This window comes from Bombus fervidus, chromosome 9, assembly GCF_041682495.2.
Source record: "Bombus fervidus isolate BK054 chromosome 9, iyBomFerv1, whole genome shotgun sequence".
NCBI classification, from domain to species: Eukaryota; Metazoa; Arthropoda; class Insecta; order Hymenoptera; family Apidae; genus Bombus; species Bombus fervidus.
The window spans coordinates 11,201,416-11,220,088 of record NC_091525.1 but is presented as its reverse complement, the minus strand read 5'-3'; the positions used below and the strand labels follow the sequence as shown (position 1 = coordinate 11,220,088).

The window sequence follows — 18,673 nt, the reverse complement described above, 5'->3', positions numbered from 1 at the left end:
GATAAGTGTATATATTCCTGTTAGACAAGGAGTGCGTTATCATACGAGGGCACCAATAGCAATTAGTTCACCTTTTTCACTGCTATGTGGTGATAGTGTGTCTTTCCATAGAGATATGTATATGAATCTCTATGGGTCTATTTTAAACAAATGTATATGCATATATGAAGGAATCCACGTTTAAATTTACCCTCTGTAACCATCTTGTCAGGAAATCTTAAAATGACCAGTACAAGAAATGTAAAAATAGATAATAATCACATTTATATGACACAAAATAGGTACTTAATATAAACTACGTTATATTATTACTATTGATATATATCAAAAAGTACTGAATAATTAATATTACATAATTACTGCAATTGTTTACATTAACATGACGCACATGTTTAAAATTAATCAAACCTTACTATTACCAGAGAGGAAATTTCCTCTCTACTTTTACGCGGTAAGCAATGGTGAATTATCATTGGCGGACAAGATTAACAGATAACTCCAATTTCATTATCATTGTTGCCACTCTTTTCATACTTTATTTACGATGAAATAAGTTTAAACCGTTTAGCGGTGTAAAATTATAATGTTTGAAATAGGCCGATTTTTGAAGTTTGAAATTTTTATAAATAATAATCGTTATCGACGTTACGAGTGCAAATAAACGATACGATATCTTTAGTTTTTGATAATAAAAAGTATAGTGAAACATTCTGCATGATTGGTAAACATAAAAAAGGAAAATGAATCAGGCTGTAGAATTTTTATGTAATGCGTTGATCACGCCTATCCTTATCAATAAGAAGTAAATGGTAAATCAAAAAATGATAAGTACTAAGGTAGCCCTTGTTATACGTAATTATATTTACGTAGGTGAGATGTAGTTTCTATATATTTCGATGTAGTTACTATACATATATGTGTGTGGTACTATGTATGTATGTGTATATTTACGTACACGCATATCGTATATAATGCGCATTTAAGTCGATCCGTAAATACTAACACTTTAATCGTTTCCTGCAAACGTTTTATGAATGAGGAAGGTCATACATTTTTAAATTAAAATGACTAACAAATTTAATCAATCATATTAACAAGGTTTTAGTAAAGGTAAGACAAGATATTTTATTAAATCTTTATTATATTTAACATAATAGAGGTAACAGTTTTATAAGAGGCATAATTTCATAAATATGCGTATACATTTGTAAAATATAGTAGAAGTAAGAAATAACCTTTAATACTTTTTTTCTTTTTATTTTTTATTACAACTACACTGGTCGCCAGATTTGCAAGCGCATGTGTCTGCAAAACAAAATACAAAAATAAGATTAGTGTAAAGTATCTAATGGCAATTTATCTATAATAAATATTAAGTATAACAAAATGTGAAACAGAAAGTAATTCATGACTTCAAAAATTGTCTTAATATTTTGAGCAACAAATTTTCAAACAAATATTTCGTGTAAGTAACAAAACCCATTGGAGATCGTAATTTAACCGACCTATAGAATGAACTGGCACTATCAATAGTCATAGTTAAGCGGTCGTTGGCCGAGTTTACAAAAAAACAGAGCAAAATGAGATCGGAGAATTGTTACCACATTCCCTCGAATATTTTTTGTATTTTGTTATAAGACTAAAAAATAAATTATAATTCTTTTAACATATCGTTTGAAAATTTTAATTTAAACTAAAAATTATTGTATTACCTGCGCTCGAGGAATCGCCGCATTTGCATTTCTCGCCACATTGACATTGTTGAGATTTGTCTGCAATAAATAGTAAATTATAAATAAATTATTAGGTTTCAGTATAGGTAATTATAGGTGTAAACCAATAAAGCTAACCGCGTATTATGAAAACTCCAAAAAAATTGCGCGTAATTCTAGAAATTTCAATTATCTCACATTCATTTGTATAAAACGAAACTATGTGAAAATATCAAAATGCGTTAATACAGATTGCAATTTAAAAAAAAAAAAATAATTTGGAAAGCAGTTGCTATAAGTATAAGAAAACCAATTCGACCAATTGTTAATAATTACAAGTGAAAAATATTATAAATGAACATGTCAAAATATATGTAGGAAATTAAGAAACACTGATACTGAAAATGTTAGCATTCAAATAAAAGCGAGTAGGATTACTAAAAGTTTTACAATAATTTAGTGAATTGCACATTCAATCAATGAAATTGCACATTGAATTGCAAAATGCCATCAGATCGTCATATAACGTAAGGAAATAGTTTCTGAGAAATAGAAGTAATTCCTACCTGAGCCCTTATCGCAAGTTGGTCCTGGCATTTTGTAGTTTGTAAGGAGTTACTTGGTTCGATTTACTTGCAAGCTGAATATGAACTTAGTTCCGACACTTTCGGCGTACCTGTTTGAATTTATCGATCATCTCCTACTATGAGCGTTCTTATAGTAACGCATATCAGCGGCGTGTGCAACTAGCGTCGTGCGCATGCGTACCATGTGCAAATCAGGAAGCATACTACTAATTCACCCTGGCTTCCTGTATTAAAGTTAGAATTTCGGAATTTCAGATATTCTTGAAATTGCATCAACATCTGCCACATTTTTCTAATATGATAATAGCTAAATAGCAACTGTTTAACTTTTTATTCGTTTTCATCATACGTTGTATTGCAGAACATTGGTAATACAAATTTTATAATTGATTAATACAAAGAACAGAAAACTTTAAACTCTGATAATTCTGTTACAAGAAATCAACGCTATGTTATGCATGTATTTAATTTTAAATGCTGGTAACTAGAATTACTTACGGGGCACATAGATACACAATTTACATCCCTGAACTGGTGCAACACGAAACCAATGAATCACATTACACGTTATGCAATATTACGAGATAAGAACGTTAGTATTACCGGAGTCGAGTACTACAATGAATTAGAGTTCATTCTAGAAACTTTATGCGAAGAATCGAATAATGTCTTGTAATTAAACTGAATGAATAACTGAATTTCTTTCTATCCTTCCCCCAAAGTCTGTCAGAAAGCATAATTAAGCAAATATCATAATATCATATAATATAATATCATAATAAATATTTCATTCGTATGTATGTCGTTTTACGAGTATATTTAATGGGAAGTAAAAATAGTAAAGTTCATTACGAACATCTTAAGAATATAGAAAACATTAAATTAAGTGAGATTAAATGTATTTTATTAAAAATTATTACTATATGCCATAATAAAAATATGAAATATTAATTTTATTGCAAATATCTAAATAGAATTTAAACATTTACCGAGTTGCTACTAAAATTCGTTTTTCTGGCTGCTTCTTTAACATGTATGAATTCATCCTCTGATTGTAAACCATGGTAAACCATAAACGATCTGTTCTAGCATGTACATTTTTTATAAACTGCATATTTGTAGCTCTTATATACATATCCACTGGTGACATTATAGTGTTATAATTCAACATGCATTCTGCATGTGGATTTTTTAAAATTTGCCTTACCTTTATATTCTGTACAAGAGTGTTCATATTAGGAAAATATATTTTTTCTTTCTACAATTCTTATTTAGAAGAGAATAGAGCATACATATAAAGCAGAATAAAGCATACTTAAAGAAGGTGTGGCAAAAGATAATGATTTAACAATGGTGATATATAAGAAAGAATGATAGTTTACATTTGGACATAAATTAAATTTTTTTTTGCTTTATGATTTTTTAATATTTTCTGTCTTGAAAACTATATCTTTCTCATATTTAGGATCAGAGCCTCGTTCGTACGCAAGCAGCGCTTTGCATGTTGCATTCCGGACGACTTGCCACCCTTATTTGAATTGGCGAACTGGTATTGCGCTCAAAGTCCAAATGCATAATTAATCGGATTATCAATTACAGAAAATTTAATCTAACCTATGCGTATATATCAGATTTGAACCTTCGATCTTCAATTATTTTGAATCTTTAACATTTTACGTCTTTCAATAGGTTTATACTGTGTACAAAGATATAGACGACTGGTCAAGTGAATTCTCATTGGTGAAATGGCATGGAAGTCGGTAAACTCTGTTTGAAACTGGCAAACTCAATCGTCCTCTCTGTTTTACGATCATGGCAAAGTCCAAAACGAGCTGTGTAAATCTCACTAAGGTGCCCATGTCATTTGCAAATAAGAAGCTAATTAAGAAGATTGATTTGTTAACTTTTATGGTCGCAGTTTCTGAATTAAATCCTGAGCTTCTTTCCTACATTTCATTAAACCTATGAAATGCATAAATAAAGATATACAAATTCTATTTGATAGATAGAAGCACTATTCTGTACCTGTTTCGTGTTCTGTACCTTGTACTGTAAATGTGAAATCATATTAACACTAAGTCGTGACTTTATAGTTATGATACCGAATGTTAGATCACTTATGTAGTACATTACGTAAGTACATAATGTATTTGTAATACATTCTATTGCTGCTTGTCTCCCTCTTAAAGAGAAAAGTCATGACTTTGTGCAACGTGGAAACGTACCATGAATGTTCTAATGGGCTTCAAGCATTTTACCTGTCATAAAAATTATGTGACAAAAATGCTTGCATGCTGCTCTATCTATATTTCGTCACGATGTCTGTGATAATTTTATGACATGATATAACGTAGATATAAATATTATTTTACGTCCATTTTTCCTAGAATATTAACATACTTAAATTGATAACCTATCGACTACTAGAAGAAAAATTTATTCTTTATCCAAAAATCTATTGATTTTGGATATTATCAATATTTCAACAGTTAAGGAAAATGTCATGTTTTGTTAACTGTTTTCGTTTATTTTGATCAGTTTTTATTTCAGAAACTTTTGATTTCTTTTTGCGGTGATAAATAGGATATGCTAACGTTGGTAATAATGACTGTCAGACGAAAATTCGCTGCATATTCAGCGAACAGCAAAATGGCCAAAGGATGACAACATACGGCTGTCAGTTGAAGGAGAAAGTTGATATTTTGAAGAGAATTAAAGGAAAATGTCTCACATTCAGTATGTGGACGAATTGGTCAAGGAATATCTGCTCTTCAGAGGTTTTAGCCAAACCTTGAAAGCTTTTGATAACGACTTGAAAGCCGAGAAAGAGAAAGGCTTTAGGGTGAGCTTGTAAGGAATTATGATAGAGAAAGTGAGAAAGTGAAACAAAAATATACGAAAACAATTTCTACGAATTTCATTTAGTTAACGAAACTATAATAAAAAAAATTAAAACTTAAATTTAGTCTCTTATAGTCTCTTCTAAATACCTTATAATGTTTACATTCCTTAATTTCAGGCAAACTGATATAATTCTAGCAAAGATTTTCATTATTTTTTTTATCAGGTTGATAAGATCGTCGATCAATTGATGCAATACATATACAATTATGACTTAGCATCTTTAAGAGAATTATGGGGACATTTAGACATGAGGATGTTCTCCCGTTTGGAAAGTCATTTTACACCAGCTGTGAGAAAACTAGAGAATGCTGTTCTAAAAATGTACTTGGTTAATGCAGCAGTAAACAATAAACAAGATCGGATTCAAGAATTTTTTACAAAAATGACACCAGAGTTACAAGGACATTCAGAGTGGAAAGAATGGTTTGGTAGGACAACATTTTTTGATAGAAAAGTAGAAAAAATGTATTTTACGTTTTATTATTTTTTTGTAATTTTTACAGCATTGCCATTTGTTAAAAATCCCGAAGACAATCCAGCATACTCTGTACATTTTAGTAGACAATGGCAGGACACTATGTTAGTGTCCCTGCACAATTTCCTTGCTACTATTTTTCAAGTAGGTGAAAGGTATTTTGCATCGTGCCTCTTATTTACGAATCTTACCATTTTGATATCATAGAAAAATATATTAATTTTAACTTTACAATGAACAAAATGTAGTAATATATTTATATATTTAACCACATTGTATATAGTTTAATTTTAATTCACACGAATTATAGTGTATGCCGCAACCGACGTTGCTTGCTATAGACGAGGACACAAATAGATTGAAACGGCTTCAAGAAGAGAATGAAGTATTGAAACAACGTTTAAGCGAGTCTGTTAAGATAGAAAATGTAATGGATGTGAATCCAGGACCAGCTCCTCAGCATCCACCACTCATGGATGACTTTTACATTATAGCACAGTAAATATTTTATTTTACCGTTTGATAAACCGATGTAATTCAACGTGCTACACCATTTACTAACATTTTCCTTGCTGTTCAAACAGAGAATCTCCTTTATTAGAGAATCCAAAAACCTTAAGGAATCTCATAAGAAATATAGGCGGCGGTTCCAGTCCAATTTTAAGTAGAAAGCCTGGGACAAGTATAAGAAAAGTAGTAGAACCGGAAGTGACATCAACAAAAAGAACCAATACGAAAGGAAAAATACATTCGATCAATAAATCGGAACCTGTTAGTAAAAGAAGTATTAGTTGTGATTCGAGATTAACAAGCTCTAGAAAAAGAGATTCGTCTATCGATGCAGTAGCTGAGCGGAAGGCTAAAGATAAAATCGATTCCACTTACATCCTTCTTAGTCAGGTAAGATGCTAGTTATTTATATAGTAAATATTTTAGAAATTTTCATAATAAGTTTCATTTCAAGGAGGAGTATACGGAACATAAAACATCAATAATTCAATGTAAAAGTAATGCAAGTGGCTCCTATGTAGCTACAGGTGATGCAGACGGTATTATTAAAGTATGGACCCCGATACCTTCACCAAAGTAATTACTTTCAATATTTACAATATTAGTTTTATAGCAGAATTTTGCATAAATGTAATCATGCTTTTTTTTTAATTCAATAGAACTGTTACTACATTTATCTCTGCTCCAGCAAATTCAAACAAAGCAATTACTGCATTAGACTGGATATCAAAAAATGAGCGTTATTTTTTACACGGTGATAACAATGGATTGATTCAATTACATGATACTCGTGATTGCAAAACCTTATGGGACATTCAACATGAGAACTCTCGAATCATTACTTTGTTATGCAATCCAACGGAATCCACATTCGTATGTTCCGTATCAGATTCGAACGAAGGAAAATTATTATTGTACGACATAAAAACAAGAAAACTAGAAAGAACTTTACCTATGGAACAAAATGTAACTGCGTTGTGTTCCGCATTTAATCACAACGGGCAGCTCCTTATCACAGGGTTATCCAATGGAAATATTTTAATACATGATTTAAGACGGAACGAAATTATCGATAATATAAGCTGTCATTCGAGTCCAGTTATTGATATAGAACTAATTAATGATTATACAAATATCTGTACACAAAGTGAGGATGGGAAATTGTGTCAAAGAAGTTTGAATCATTCAGGAAAGATTTTATGGGAAACGAAAATCAAGGTAGAGAAGAACACAGTTCATGGAAAATTGTTCACTTTTGACCAAAGCGGTAACTATATGCTACTTTGTACACAAACTGGAGGAAATATATATAAAGTACGTCATTTTTATTGTCTACTGATATTTTAAGGATTTGATAGCTCTGTTGTTCAATTACTGAATATAAATTTTCAGATGCCACCAGGTGCACAAGCAAAGATTTTAGAATTAGGCGGACACAAAGGTACACTTTGCTGCGACTGGTCTACTGCCAATCAATCCGGAACGTGTATAACTGGTGGCGCGGAAGGGAAAGTACGCGTGTCGACGTTGCTCTCACCATGATACAGAAGCAAAATTAGTATCTGTGTGAATTCATGAAATAATGTGTAAAATTTCTAAGACTAGCTCAAATTTGTAGATATTAAATATATATCTAGAATACTGAACGTCAAGACGAAACTTTTTAATCATTATGTTGCATAATGAAATCATTTAAAAAAAAAAAATATTCAAAGTAAGGTAAAATTAAAGAAAAGATCCAAATATTTTATGAAGAGTACAATGAAAGCAAACGTATCACGCGTTAATGCAAAATCAAGTGTATTATAATCCTATCTATAAAATGGAATCAGGGACTACCAATTGTAAAATGTACAGGAACTAATATAATTGTAAAAAAAAGGATACATAAGGTACCTATGAATGTCGCGTTAATTAATAGGACACATGATCGAACGACTTTGTAAAAAAAAGAATAAAATTCTAATAATTTATGTAGCGATATCATGTGTACACCTAATATTAAAAATCTAAGATACACCTGTAAGAGGTACAGGAATTTGTCAATAAATATTGGGCAATTTTAAAACACTCCTGTATTCTAATTTAATATACAAAGATTAAAATACACATTTAATCAAATGTAAATTTAAAATACTGATAATTTTTTTTATACAAGGCTCCACTTTAGAAGAGTATACACTTTGCTCCTCTAATTAAATGAATTAAGTTAATCTACTTTATGAAGATAGAAGTTTTAAGTGTGGTTTTCTCATGGACCAACGATTAAATGGACCTGTCATATCTAATTGAGGTGACCAATATCGTCTGAGAGCTTCAATTATTTCTGCAGGTGTTATTGGTTTTGTTACAGCTACCTGCTTAATTATTTTAAAAAAGAGCATAAAAGTATAATACTTCCTTTTATAATAGATTTTGCATGTTTTAAATGATAAATATATCACAAACCTTGCCATGGTAATATGGTTTATAAGTGTACGGATTAACATAACTAAGTCTAAGTCGATCTATAGCATCCCCATATATTTTATTTTGATCCTGTCTTACTAATAGTGCAAAATCTATAATTTGTGCTACTGTTTCATATGCTAAATAACCCAAAATTATATATGCTTGTTTTGTGACTGTTATATCACCTAAATAGCATAATACAAAAATATACTTAACAGATAAATGAAAATTATTCTTAAATGTAAGATAGTTAAATACACAAAACTCACTGTCTGGTGCTATCCAATCACTAAATTTGTGTCTATTCTTATTTGCAAAGGATGCATTACGTGCCTTACTGAATTTTAAATATCTAGCTTCATCCATAGACCTTGTCATAATCTCTGCACGAATACATCTTTGTTGTTTAACTTCATCTATAGTAGATGCATCTTCAAGAAGTTCACCAGTATTGTTAATTTGACTAAGGAAATTATGCAGTGGTCCTTTCTTTTTTGATCCATCTATACTTTCATTTTGTACAATATCTTCGGGTAAATCGCTTTCTATTGTTTTGTGTATGGAAGACTTAAATTCTTTTAATTCTACAAAATATTGCTAAATGAGAATATATATTATACAAATTTTTATATTATATTATATATATTAAACAAATTTTTTGTTTGTGATGACATCAAACTTGCCTAAATATTTTAGAAGGCGTTGCAATTTCACTTTGTTTTTGCGTAATAAGAAAATCAGATCTTCCGCAGAAATACAAATACCCTTCTTCGAATTTCCCCGTTTCTCAGAAATTTCGCAAGCTTTTCTTACTATTGTCCTCATTTGTTGCAAAACAACTTCTTCTATGATTTTCGCAGATTCGATTAATGGTTCACTACTGTCTCCAAAACCATGCATCATCTGTCGAATTTCTGTAAAATATTGTTCCTATTCATATAAAATTTGGAAATAAAAATTTCAAATATCAGAATTTTTTATGGAAGATTGAAATACCGGTAGTGTAATTCACAGGTTCATTTCGAAGGAATTGCGAATCATTCGCTGGTTTAGTAAACGATGCTTCTGTCATAATTACGAATTATTCAACAAGTTTTATCTCAGTGAAATGTAAAAATCATTAAGAAACTTTCTACACAGTATACATAACAGTTGTTTGTGTTGATTTAACAGTTATTAGGTTATGTTCCATATACACGTATGTATGTGTTGTTTATATGATCATGTCTCGTAAACTTACTACCGTTGTTACTACATCAGTACATACGTATAATCCTCGCGATTATTTTGCATTAATATTATTTTATTTTGAATGGTATTAAACTTCATAAGTAAAAGATATCTTGTAACTAGTAATTATTATAGTATTGTAATTTAATATTATATAAATAATAGTAATGTAATTTTATATTGTATAACAAATAAATATCGATTGTCAAAGTCTCATGGGGTCAGTTATTACAACTGGAGATTTATCAATCATTTATTTTGTGACATATTGTATAGATAAGCTCAAAGTATTAGCGAAGATTTGAATGTAAGATTATCTGATATCAATATCGTACAAGGTTGAAATTAACATTCCCGGTAATTCTTTTAATCTTTTATGATGAAATACGTTAATTCGTGCGTAAAATTCGTAATGCATACATACATATATTAAATTTCAATTCCTTTTGATTTAAGCATGGCTTAGTGGAATATTTGCATTGAAAAGTTGATCTTATATATTTAATTCTTCTTGAAACTGAACATTCTGCAGATCAAGAAAAGTCATAAATTTTTTATACAAATAATCCACGTGGCGGCATGAGTCTAACATTAACTTCTTTTACAGTCTTGCGCCTTTTCTACGTGCCTATGCGCGTGATTCTCACGTCTACTGTCATGACAAATTAAAATAAGACTAAATATTTTGTCATTTTTTATATTTGTTAGTTAAAGAGGAAATGTAATACGTATTGAATAAACTTTTTACAAGCAATTATTATTGTTTTCTTATGTTTGATTATGGATTAACATTCTAAATATGTATCATTAAATTATTTTTTCCAAAAATATTTTAAAGATGTTACATAGACAAATGAATCAAACATTGGTATATGAAATTACGCATGACTTATGTAAATAAGCAAATTTATGATTTTATATTTCATAAATGTAACATTTTAGTAAGTCATAATTGTATCTTCTATGTTAACAAAACACAATGATATAATGCATTAAATCACAGCTTGACATGGAATTACTAGCTCTTCCAACAATTTATAATCAATATTTTTCAATAAAATATCTTGTAGAAAATCAGATGCGAATAATTGTTTTGAAAATTTTTGAAGAGATTAGATTGCACACTGTGAAGTTATCACATGCAGTTTATAATCGTCTATAGAGCATGAAGTACGTTTTAAAAAAGGGAAAAATGGCGGATAACGATGTAAATGGTGACTCTGATGAAGTACAACAGGAGAAATCACAGAAAAAAGCAGCAAAGTATGATAGTGGAGCAGCAGATCTAGAAAAAGTCACAGATTATGCGGAGGAAAAGGAAATATCCTCGTCTGATGGATTCTCTTGCGTAAGTACTCCTATTATCTTATATTCCACGTGTTTATGGTTGTCAACAACATTTACTGTTTCTTTGGTAATGATGAAAATTTATATCTTTCATATTAAAAATTAGTTTTCCTTTCCTTTGTTGAGTATACATTAATCTTTATAGGTTAATTGTTCAAAAATATGTAATCATTAAGTCTAACCTATAAAAAGTTGTATACACACAACACATACATAACTATAAGTTGCAATCATTCAGTACGATTTGTATACTACAGGCGTTAAGTATAATTGGTGATCGACGGAATAAAGAAGCTGCAGAGAAGAAGGCGAGAGAAAAGGAATTGCTAAAAGTTCCTATTAAAAAGGAAGACGTAGATCTTATTGTAAGATATTTGATAATTGTTATTAATATTCTTTTCTAATTAACTTTCATCTATTTATTGTATGTTGAAAATTTTATTATATTAATTAGATTAATATAAAATTCATTTTATTCCAGATGAAAGAAATGGAAATAAATCGAAACGTAGCAGAACAAACGCTCAGGGAACATAGTGGAAACATTGTGGAGGCATTAATTACATTAACAAATTGACTGTACAGCATCAATTTCAAACAAACACTGACATAAGAATCGACTTTATTGTAAATTATATGGACTTGGGGATTGTTATCACTTTGGATTATTAATAATTTATTCGTGTATATTGCAAAATATACTTTAAGCTATCCTGTATATATATATACATATATATATACATATATATATATACACATTCTTTTTATTAATATACCTATTTATACCATTTCTTAAGGACACATCAATTAGAATATATTGGGGAGTATATTATATCTCAGGATAAAATAATTGATGCTCTGACTGTATGTGTTATCAGTGTGTTACCATATGATAAGATTATAGCCTTTATATGTGCAAGGTGTTGATTGTTAGCTCAAAATAACGTATTTACCTGTTTGCAAAAGGTTGAAAGATTTATAGTGTATCTATACTTTTCTAACCAATTTTCAATAAAATTTCAATAAAATTTGGAAAATTAGGGAAATCACGGTGCAATAAAATAAAATCTCTTAGTTGAAAATCACAATGTGAAATAAATTAGATTCCTGTGTTGTATCTAAATTTAATTTTCAGAGGCACAGATTATTTTGTTTCTTTATATATAACATGTGCACAGTGAATTGTTTAAGTGACGATACAGGTGTACATCAGATTTTATTTTGTTAAAACATTCTTATTTTTTCGTATATGTATATGATAAAAAAGTATTGTTTCCAAACAGGATCACAAACACCATTGCCATACGTATGTGATAATTCAATTAAATACAATCAGTTTCTAAAATACAATAGTAAATTACCTATAATTAAATTAATAAAATATAAAAATGATATATAGCTTCAAATTCACTCTATTTTTGTATCTTCTTCTGGGGGCGCTTCAATTTTCATGCTGTTGCACATACCTTAATCGTAATCTTTATTGGTAAGGTCATTTCCTTTACTTACACACATATATGAACTTTTTATATAATATCAATTAATTTGTTTTTAGGGATAAAGACTGGAGCACGGCTACAGCGATGAAAATGGTCATGTTTCTATTATTAATATTTGGTTTCTTTTTCGCAATTTTAATATATTGCAGAACATGTAGCAGGTACGAATTATGCCTTAAAATCTAAATAATTTTGTAATCCAATTCTAGTAGATTTTTGAAGCTATGATTTAGTTCTACAAATATAATATAGTTCTAAAATTTAGAATAGCCTAAATTTTATCTATTTTTTTCATTAGTTTGACGAATAAACAAAATTGCTGGTCGTTAATATCGCTTTCAGTATCATTAATGAGTCTCTACACTTTACAGGGATATTCATCAGAGATATAGTACTGCTTCCAATGACAATATAGATTGCAGATCATTACAATCTAATTCAATTTATGAATCATCAGTAGAGAGACCACCGTCTTATAATGCAGCTTGCAGTGCACCTCCTCCTTATGAATCTCCATTGAATAGCGTATGTTCATTTCTATTCTATTAATCCAAAAAGTATAATATACAAAAAATAAAACAATCGAACGCGAAGAAAATAATTGTACATATCTAATGTATGTTACTCATTATAGTAAAATATAAGATAGATAAAAATCTAGATTAGATAAAAATCTAATTTTGTCACGTAATAACATGTTATTTTACGTTTATTTCTGTTCTTTAGGTATCTATGTTTGAAGCACCACCAGTTTATCAAGAAAGTTCGCAACAATCTACAAGAGTATCGCATTCGATTAATCAAACAGTTCCGATCACAAATTATATTTAACACGTTTTGTAGTCACGTATTTGTAATCTCAGTCAATTAAGAAGGAACTGAATTAGTTACAAATAAGATATCTAAATAAGATTTTTATTTCATGTAAAAAAGATAAAGAGAGAGAGAGAGAGAGAGAGCAATAAAAATTCTTTTATTACGAATCTATATCATTGCATTTAATATTATTTTTATATATATATATTTTCCATCTGCTGACATATTCGAAACAAACACTGAAATGTATTAAATAAATAAGCGACATGTCGAGGGATAATGAAAATCACGTAAAATTCTCATGATTATATAATGAAAATGTCATTTATTTGATGTGGTGCAATGACTTAAAGTAAATGGAAAAATGAACGTTTATATGAGCTGGGTTCGATGAACAGCAGTCATGTACTTCGAAAAGCTACCACTGCTGAACTATTCGTTACAAAAAGCTTCTTCTTTTCTTCGAGTTTAAATGCAATATACAATGGAAGTGTATCAGACAGCAGCGCAGTAGTAGCTAGTGCGACACGAACATGCTGATTTTCATGATGAGGTAACACTTGTCTTACTTGTACTTAGTTTATCAAATTATCCAGTCATACGCTCATGCAGATTGGTTCAAAAAGAATTGCATCTAATGTTTCTCGAACTGTCGTACGGTATTAATATTTAGTTTTTCGCGTTTTTAGGAAAAAGACATTCAACATTACGAGTTTCATGAGATATTTTTTTGTTCGCCGCACAGTCCCAAAGATAGAACATGGGTATTAGAATGGACGTAGACAATTTTTTCTTTTCTCTTTTTTTGTTTGACATCTTTAAAATCTGAGCGAGCACACATGGCCAAAATCTGTTCCTTAAAGCGCTTACATATTTCACTGTTTCCTTTACATTTATTTTCATTTCTCCGTTTTGTCGTTTCATCGACTTATTCCTTCGTAAGCCTTAATAACCTACTACAACTGAAATAAACATCATGTAAAAAACGGTGGAAAAACTTTCCCTAACTATTTTTCCATAGGAGTTGCTTCTTTTTTTTTTCATTATTCTTTCTAATCTCGACAGAGATACATTACGGCGTCACGACAGGCGGTACGGGTAAGTATATGTACATGTCGAGATTAAAAACGAGATACACATATATAATCTAATCGTATTAATTTGTCGCGATTACATTACATTTACTTAAAGCATTGCTAGTGTGTTTCAAGGAACATGAGTTTAGCACAGTCTGTAAAATAGAATAAATTATAGTTGATTATTGTACCCTTCATTAAAAGTATGGTTCCGTTTCGGTTCAGTTCTTATAAAATACAGTAGATATGTACAGTAAAAACCTTAAAATCGAAAGGGACGCTAGATTTGGGACTGTCCGGATATAGCGACCGTTTCCTTAAAAGATAAATTCACTGGCTGCCAGGATCGTCAGAAAGTTCTAGAAAGGTTGTGATACAATTGCGGTTAATTACAGTGGTCTTATCACAGAACATGTATGGCATTAAATCTTCGATATCATTACTTCTTTGTAATGGTAGGTATTTATATCTTGTATTTAAAACGTTCGGTAAAGCTAGGTCGGAGGATCAGGAAGCCAGTACGGTACTAAATGATGATTATTGTTTTACGTATTCTGCCGGTTGCCCATAATTCAGATCATTGACCACATAATTTTGCGATTTTGATAATTAATTACACAAAAAACGATTAATATTCTCGTACTATGTAATTGACTAACCTTGTTATTTTATACAGTTTGTTTTAACTCTTTTTTTTTTTTTTCATTTTCTTTGTTTCCTGTTCCTTTTTCGTCATTTCCTTCTTTTTTGATAACGCGTTTCATCGACTTTATCTTTTCATTTAATGCGATTCTTGTATCACCTCTAATTAATATAGAGCATCCTGCATACGAATACGATAGACATTTCAATAGTAATCAACATAAAATTTGATAAATTATGGACAACCCTAAATTTAATACAATATAATAATAATAATAATAATATAATATAATAATAATAATAATAATAATAATAATAATAATAATAATAATAATAATAATTCGAATCTATCACTTCGTCTACTATGCAATACTCGAGAAAACAAAACAAACTGTGCCTAGCAATAAAGGGGTGAGGGTTCAGGGACATAGAGAAAAAGGCCGCATAGAGGATGGGACATGGGGCGGTATCTGCAGACAAAAAATATACAAAAATACGGGGCACAGATTGCGTAGCATTAATAGTAATCATAGTAGTAGTCGTATATGCTGAGAGAAAGAGATCATAAAAAACACTAACTAGAATCATTTTTTCTCCGTTCTTGGAAGAATTTGACGTTTTCATTTTGCCTTCTTTTTTTTCCATTTAAAACTAAAAATCACTATATCAGTAATAAACATATCTAATTGTATTCTTGTCGCTCGCGTACACGACGAACAAGCGAGGGGCATTTCGTTTGATTCATATCTTTTCGACAAAGGAACAAAATCTTTTTCTTATAAGCGTCTGATCGACATCTATCACAACTTTCTTCGTGCATCACGTGTATACCTCCTTCTTCGCGTGTGAATGTATATGTGTGTAGCAATGTTTCAGCGAGTTTCAATCTCGCCTTGGTCCTCTGGCTGCTTCTGACGTCTTTTTCATAATACATAGATGGTATGCGCGCTTCTAGCTATTTTCGTTTTATGAACGAAAGCAAATCCATTGCGAGACCCTAATGATGCGCATTGATAAATCGCTGACATGATTGTGTTGCGTGTCGATGGATAAAAACACATGTCTCTCTCACGCACGAGAACGTAACGTTAATACAAGACGCACAATGCAAAGTACCAAAAATTCTCCAAACCGCTCCCAACCAGCTGGGATAAACGCATCATGATTTACTTGTTTCCAGATTATCTTCCATATACGTGTGTATAAGTGCTCGAACTTCTCTCTCCATTTTATGTGATAGGCTTCTTCTAACGTCGACGATCTCACCGAATTACAACAAAGTCTATAGCCATAGGTTAACTGCGTTTCTCGTCTGGAGCTGGCCATTTGAACCGCTGCAACGCTGCAACACTGTATCTCTTGTTTGAAAGATACGTTTATCGGTCAAAACCCACGAAGAACAGTTCTCGTCGCAGTTCCTTTTCAAGTGGACCAGATGATGGCGCACTAGGAAACATTTATTTAACACTACTTGTATCACTGTACACAAAAAAGTCATGAAGGATGCAGAATAGGCGGGGGCGATGTAGAGGTCGTGCCCGGAGTTAACGGTGACTGTTTTCAGCTCTGTTTCACTCGCTTCCTGGGCGGTCCGATCGGTGGAATTTGTTGGGTGGCTAACGCTCGAAACGCTTCCGCTATGAGATGCGGATGAGAGTTCACCATCGATTTAAAACCCGCTGTGTCCATCACGTCCGTCGCGTGTCTGTAACACAGATCGAACAAAATGATTGAAATATTTTTCTTCTTTTATCAGCTCTTAAGCTGTACAGCTGTTTCACGATAAAAAAGAAAAAAGAAAATTGTTTCGCGAGTACATTGAACATACGTTATTTATCTGAATAAGTACTTACGTATTGATAAAATCTATGGCCTGTGCCTTGAGTTGATCGGCGCTATGAAGATCAGCGAGAATCAGGATGTCGGCTGCGTTTTCGATAGCTAAACTCGTGCATAATGCTTCCTCGCACATGACTTTCAACCTTTCTAACGCGTATTTGTCCGCCGCAGCTAGTAAATCGTCCGCCATTTTTTCCAAATTTGCTGCCTTTCCGGTGTATATAAACCGCAACATCTCTCGTAACACTTCATGGTCCACGTCGGTGATGTCCACGCGGTTTTGTTTCCTTTCCTCCATCTCATGCTCGAACATCGCCGAGAAAACGGGACTTCGCGCTAAACGATAAGATTATAAAATGAAAAAAATCATCTATTTTCCCGAAGAAACGTTTGTCCTGCAGAAACGTGCGCTTTTCTATCAGAAGCAAACATACTAATTTTAGGAAATAATGTCAGTAAACGAAGAAATTGGTTTACCTGCGAGGATGGCTTTGTGCGCCTGAAATTCCCTTCCGCACACTGTCAGCGTGACATCGCTGAATTTTTGGTTTTCAAACAAAAGTCCAAGGTCATCCGGCAGTCGACATTCTGGAACTTTGAATTGTATAGTATTACTTTGCCCGGAAATATTCACGCTGTCCGCCACTACGCTGACCTGTAACATTTCGCTGCATTATAGATTTCGTTCACGGTGAAACATTAGTAAATCGTACAAGTATTGAATATTTAACATACAAAGGTATATACCTCACAGAATATCGTGAGTTTATCGTCGGGCAAAAGTCCATTGGCTTCATCCAATAAGAAATCTCTCCTAATGAACTTCTTAAAACCCCAATCTTTACCTTGGACGAACCTATAAGCACGTTGGCTCTCTGAAAGCATAAAATTAATAATAATTATTGTTTATCATTTTTGAACGATCATGAACTACGTTCTAACGGAAACGAATTAAGTTTAGGGAAGCTTGGAAACAGACTAAGATTATCACGAATCTCTAATACCGTTTCCAAGGCCATGAAACTTTTTCGAAAATTACAAGGCACGGAAAATAATTGCACAATATTATCATTGTATGATATAGTGTCCACAGTTAAGATGCTAGTGGAAATTTTTAAAATACCCTGCATTGCATCCGTTTCACGTGTTCATCACTTACCCATTGCTTTGGTTTCTTCTCTTTTGGCATTAAGAATAGAAAATTTGAACTTTGCTCTGACTTCAGATTTGTTGCACGAAACGAGAAGGAGATACAGAGACAGGTAGTCTTTGCTCTCCTCATCCAGACCCTTAGGATTCACTCTTAGGCACCTAAAATCAATCGCCGTTAATATAAATTTGCTTTTTCCAATCTTCCAAACATGTTGTCCTTTATTTCATTTATATGTACGCTATTTTTATCAGTAGATAACAAAGATCATGCATTCGTGAAATACGACGTTTTCTTTTTTTTTCTCTTTTTTCTTTTTTGCTATTACATTCAAATAAAAAATATTATCATGACACGCCGACAAAAGGAAGGTATACAGAGATCGTACAAAGTAATTTCACGGTAACGTATCTCATTAAACGATACAAGCAAATA

General features: G+C 31.4%; 5 protein-coding genes and 1 long non-coding RNA gene across 9 annotated transcripts in view; 3 read left to right on the top strand and 3 right to left on the bottom strand.

Moving 5' to 3' along the window:
* Window positions 1–1,121: 1,121 nt before the first annotated feature.
* Window positions 1,122–4,357, bottom strand: LOC139991168 (uncharacterized). 3 transcript variants are annotated; one of them, XR_011800740.1, is made up of 5 exons: window positions 4,343–4,357; window positions 2,798–4,261; window positions 2,279–2,523; window positions 1,713–1,772; window positions 1,122–1,305 (listed from the first exon to the last, which is right to left on the bottom strand). It is a non-coding gene; the product is annotated as an uncharacterized lncRNA (long non-coding RNA). The 3 variants fall into 3 exon arrangements; XR_011800739.1 differs by lacking the exon at window positions 4,343–4,357 and adding an exon at window positions 4,325–4,339; XR_011800741.1 differs by lacking the exons at window positions 2,798–4,261; window positions 4,343–4,357 and adding an exon at window positions 4,325–4,339.
* A 237-nt stretch (window positions 4,358–4,594) lies between these two features.
* Window positions 4,595–8,258, top strand: LOC139991143 (WD repeat-containing protein 91). Its single transcript, XM_072011010.1, has 8 exons — window positions 4,595–5,141; window positions 5,367–5,631; window positions 5,707–5,822; window positions 5,989–6,176; window positions 6,263–6,578; window positions 6,643–6,764; window positions 6,848–7,502; window positions 7,581–8,258. The coding sequence occupies exons 1-8, from the start codon at window positions 5,022–5,024 to the stop codon at window positions 7,728–7,730; spliced, it is 1,932 nt and encodes a 643-aa protein (XP_071867111.1). The 5' UTR covers window positions 4,595–5,021; the 3' UTR covers window positions 7,731–8,258.
* On the bottom strand, window positions 8,249–10,027 carry Spt3 (Transcription initiation protein Spt3). 2 transcript variants are annotated; one of them, XM_072011057.1, is made up of 5 exons: window positions 9,636–10,027; window positions 9,323–9,553; window positions 8,909–9,223; window positions 8,637–8,824; window positions 8,249–8,548 (listed from the first exon to the last, which is right to left on the bottom strand). In XM_072011057.1, the coding sequence occupies exons 1-5, from the start codon at window positions 9,709–9,711 to the stop codon at window positions 8,408–8,410; spliced, it is 951 nt and encodes a 316-aa protein (XP_071867158.1). In that variant the 5' UTR covers window positions 9,712–10,027; the 3' UTR covers window positions 8,249–8,407. The 2 variants fall into 2 exon arrangements, with proteins under 2 accessions (XP_071867158.1, XP_071867159.1); XM_072011058.1 differs by having other exon boundaries at window positions 8,249–8,545.
* An 842-nt stretch (window positions 10,028–10,869) lies between these two features.
* LOC139991166 (huntingtin-interacting protein K) lies at window positions 10,870–11,917 on the top strand. Its single transcript, XM_072011086.1, has 3 exons — window positions 10,870–11,217; window positions 11,474–11,581; window positions 11,698–11,917. Exons 1-3 carry the CDS (start codon window positions 11,035–11,037, stop codon window positions 11,791–11,793), a joined length of 387 nt encoding a protein of 128 aa, XP_071867187.1. The 5' UTR covers window positions 10,870–11,034; the 3' UTR covers window positions 11,794–11,917.
* A 360-nt stretch (window positions 11,918–12,277) lies between these two features.
* LOC139991164 (uncharacterized) lies at window positions 12,278–13,702 on the top strand. The gene is made up of 5 exons (XM_072011084.1): window positions 12,278–12,418; window positions 12,500–12,702; window positions 12,772–12,876; window positions 13,087–13,240; window positions 13,442–13,702. Exons 2-5 carry the CDS (start codon window positions 12,605–12,607, stop codon window positions 13,544–13,546), a joined length of 462 nt encoding a protein of 153 aa, XP_071867185.1. The 5' UTR covers window positions 12,278–12,418; window positions 12,500–12,604; the 3' UTR covers window positions 13,547–13,702.
* A 134-nt stretch (window positions 13,703–13,836) lies between these two features.
* Rdx (BTB/POZ and MATH domain-containing protein rdx) overlaps window positions 13,837–18,673 on the bottom strand; it is a 45,581-nt gene continuing 40,744 nt past the window's right edge. Inside the window, exons 4-8 of the mRNA XM_072011025.1 lie at window positions 18,248–18,399; window positions 17,836–17,963; window positions 17,566–17,743; window positions 17,103–17,424; window positions 13,837–16,954 (exon numbers count right to left, since the gene is read on the bottom strand). Coding sequence (XP_071867126.1) covers window positions 16,810–16,954; window positions 17,103–17,424; window positions 17,566–17,743; window positions 17,836–17,963; window positions 18,248–18,399 — 925 coding nt within the window. The 3' untranslated portion in view covers window positions 13,837–16,809. The remainder of the gene's footprint in view (window positions 16,955–17,102; window positions 17,425–17,565; window positions 17,744–17,835; window positions 17,964–18,247; window positions 18,400–18,673) is intronic.

What these genes read in the sequence shown, in the direction of transcription:
- Spt3 (XM_072011057.1), bottom strand. Translation starts at nt 9,711, where the DNA reads ATGACAGAAGCATCGTTTACTAAACCAGCGAATGATTCGCAATTCCTT. An exon ending in TGATTGGATAGCACCAGACA is followed by an intron (nt 8,825 to 8,908) that starts GTGAGTTTTGTG and finishes TATGCTATTTAG; the next exon opens with GTGATATAACAGTCACAAAA. An exon ending in AACCATATTACCATGGCAAG is followed by an intron (nt 8,549 to 8,636) that starts GTTTGTGATATA and finishes AAAATAATTAAG; the next exon opens with CAGGTAGCTGTAACAAAACC.
- LOC139991143 (XM_072011010.1), top strand. Translation starts at nt 5,022, where the DNA reads ATGTCTCACATTCAGTATGTGGACGAATTGGTCAAGGAATATCTGCTC. An exon ending in GACTTTTACATTATAGCACA is followed by an intron (nt 6,177 to 6,262) that starts GTAAATATTTTA and finishes CTGTTCAAACAG; the next exon opens with AGAATCTCCTTTATTAGAGA. An exon ending in CTTACATCCTTCTTAGTCAG is followed by an intron (nt 6,579 to 6,642) that starts GTAAGATGCTAG and finishes TTTCATTTCAAG; the next exon opens with GAGGAGTATACGGAACATAA.
- LOC139991166 (XM_072011086.1), top strand. Translation starts at nt 11,035, where the DNA reads ATGAAGTACGTTTTAAAAAAGGGAAAAATGGCGGATAACGATGTAAAT. An exon ending in CGTCTGATGGATTCTCTTGC is followed by an intron (nt 11,218 to 11,473) that starts GTAAGTACTCCT and finishes TGTATACTACAG; the next exon opens with GCGTTAAGTATAATTGGTGA. An exon ending in AGGAAGACGTAGATCTTATT is followed by an intron (nt 11,582 to 11,697) that starts GTAAGATATTTG and finishes ATTTTATTCCAG; the next exon opens with ATGAAAGAAATGGAAATAAA.
- LOC139991164 (XM_072011084.1), top strand. Translation starts at nt 12,605, where the DNA reads ATGATATATAGCTTCAAATTCACTCTATTTTTGTATCTTCTTCTGGGG. An exon ending in TATTGCAGAACATGTAGCAG is followed by an intron (nt 12,877 to 13,086) that starts GTACGAATTATG and finishes TACACTTTACAG; the next exon opens with GGATATTCATCAGAGATATA. An exon ending in ATGAATCTCCATTGAATAGC is followed by an intron (nt 13,241 to 13,441) that starts GTATGTTCATTT and finishes TCTGTTCTTTAG; the next exon opens with GTATCTATGTTTGAAGCACC.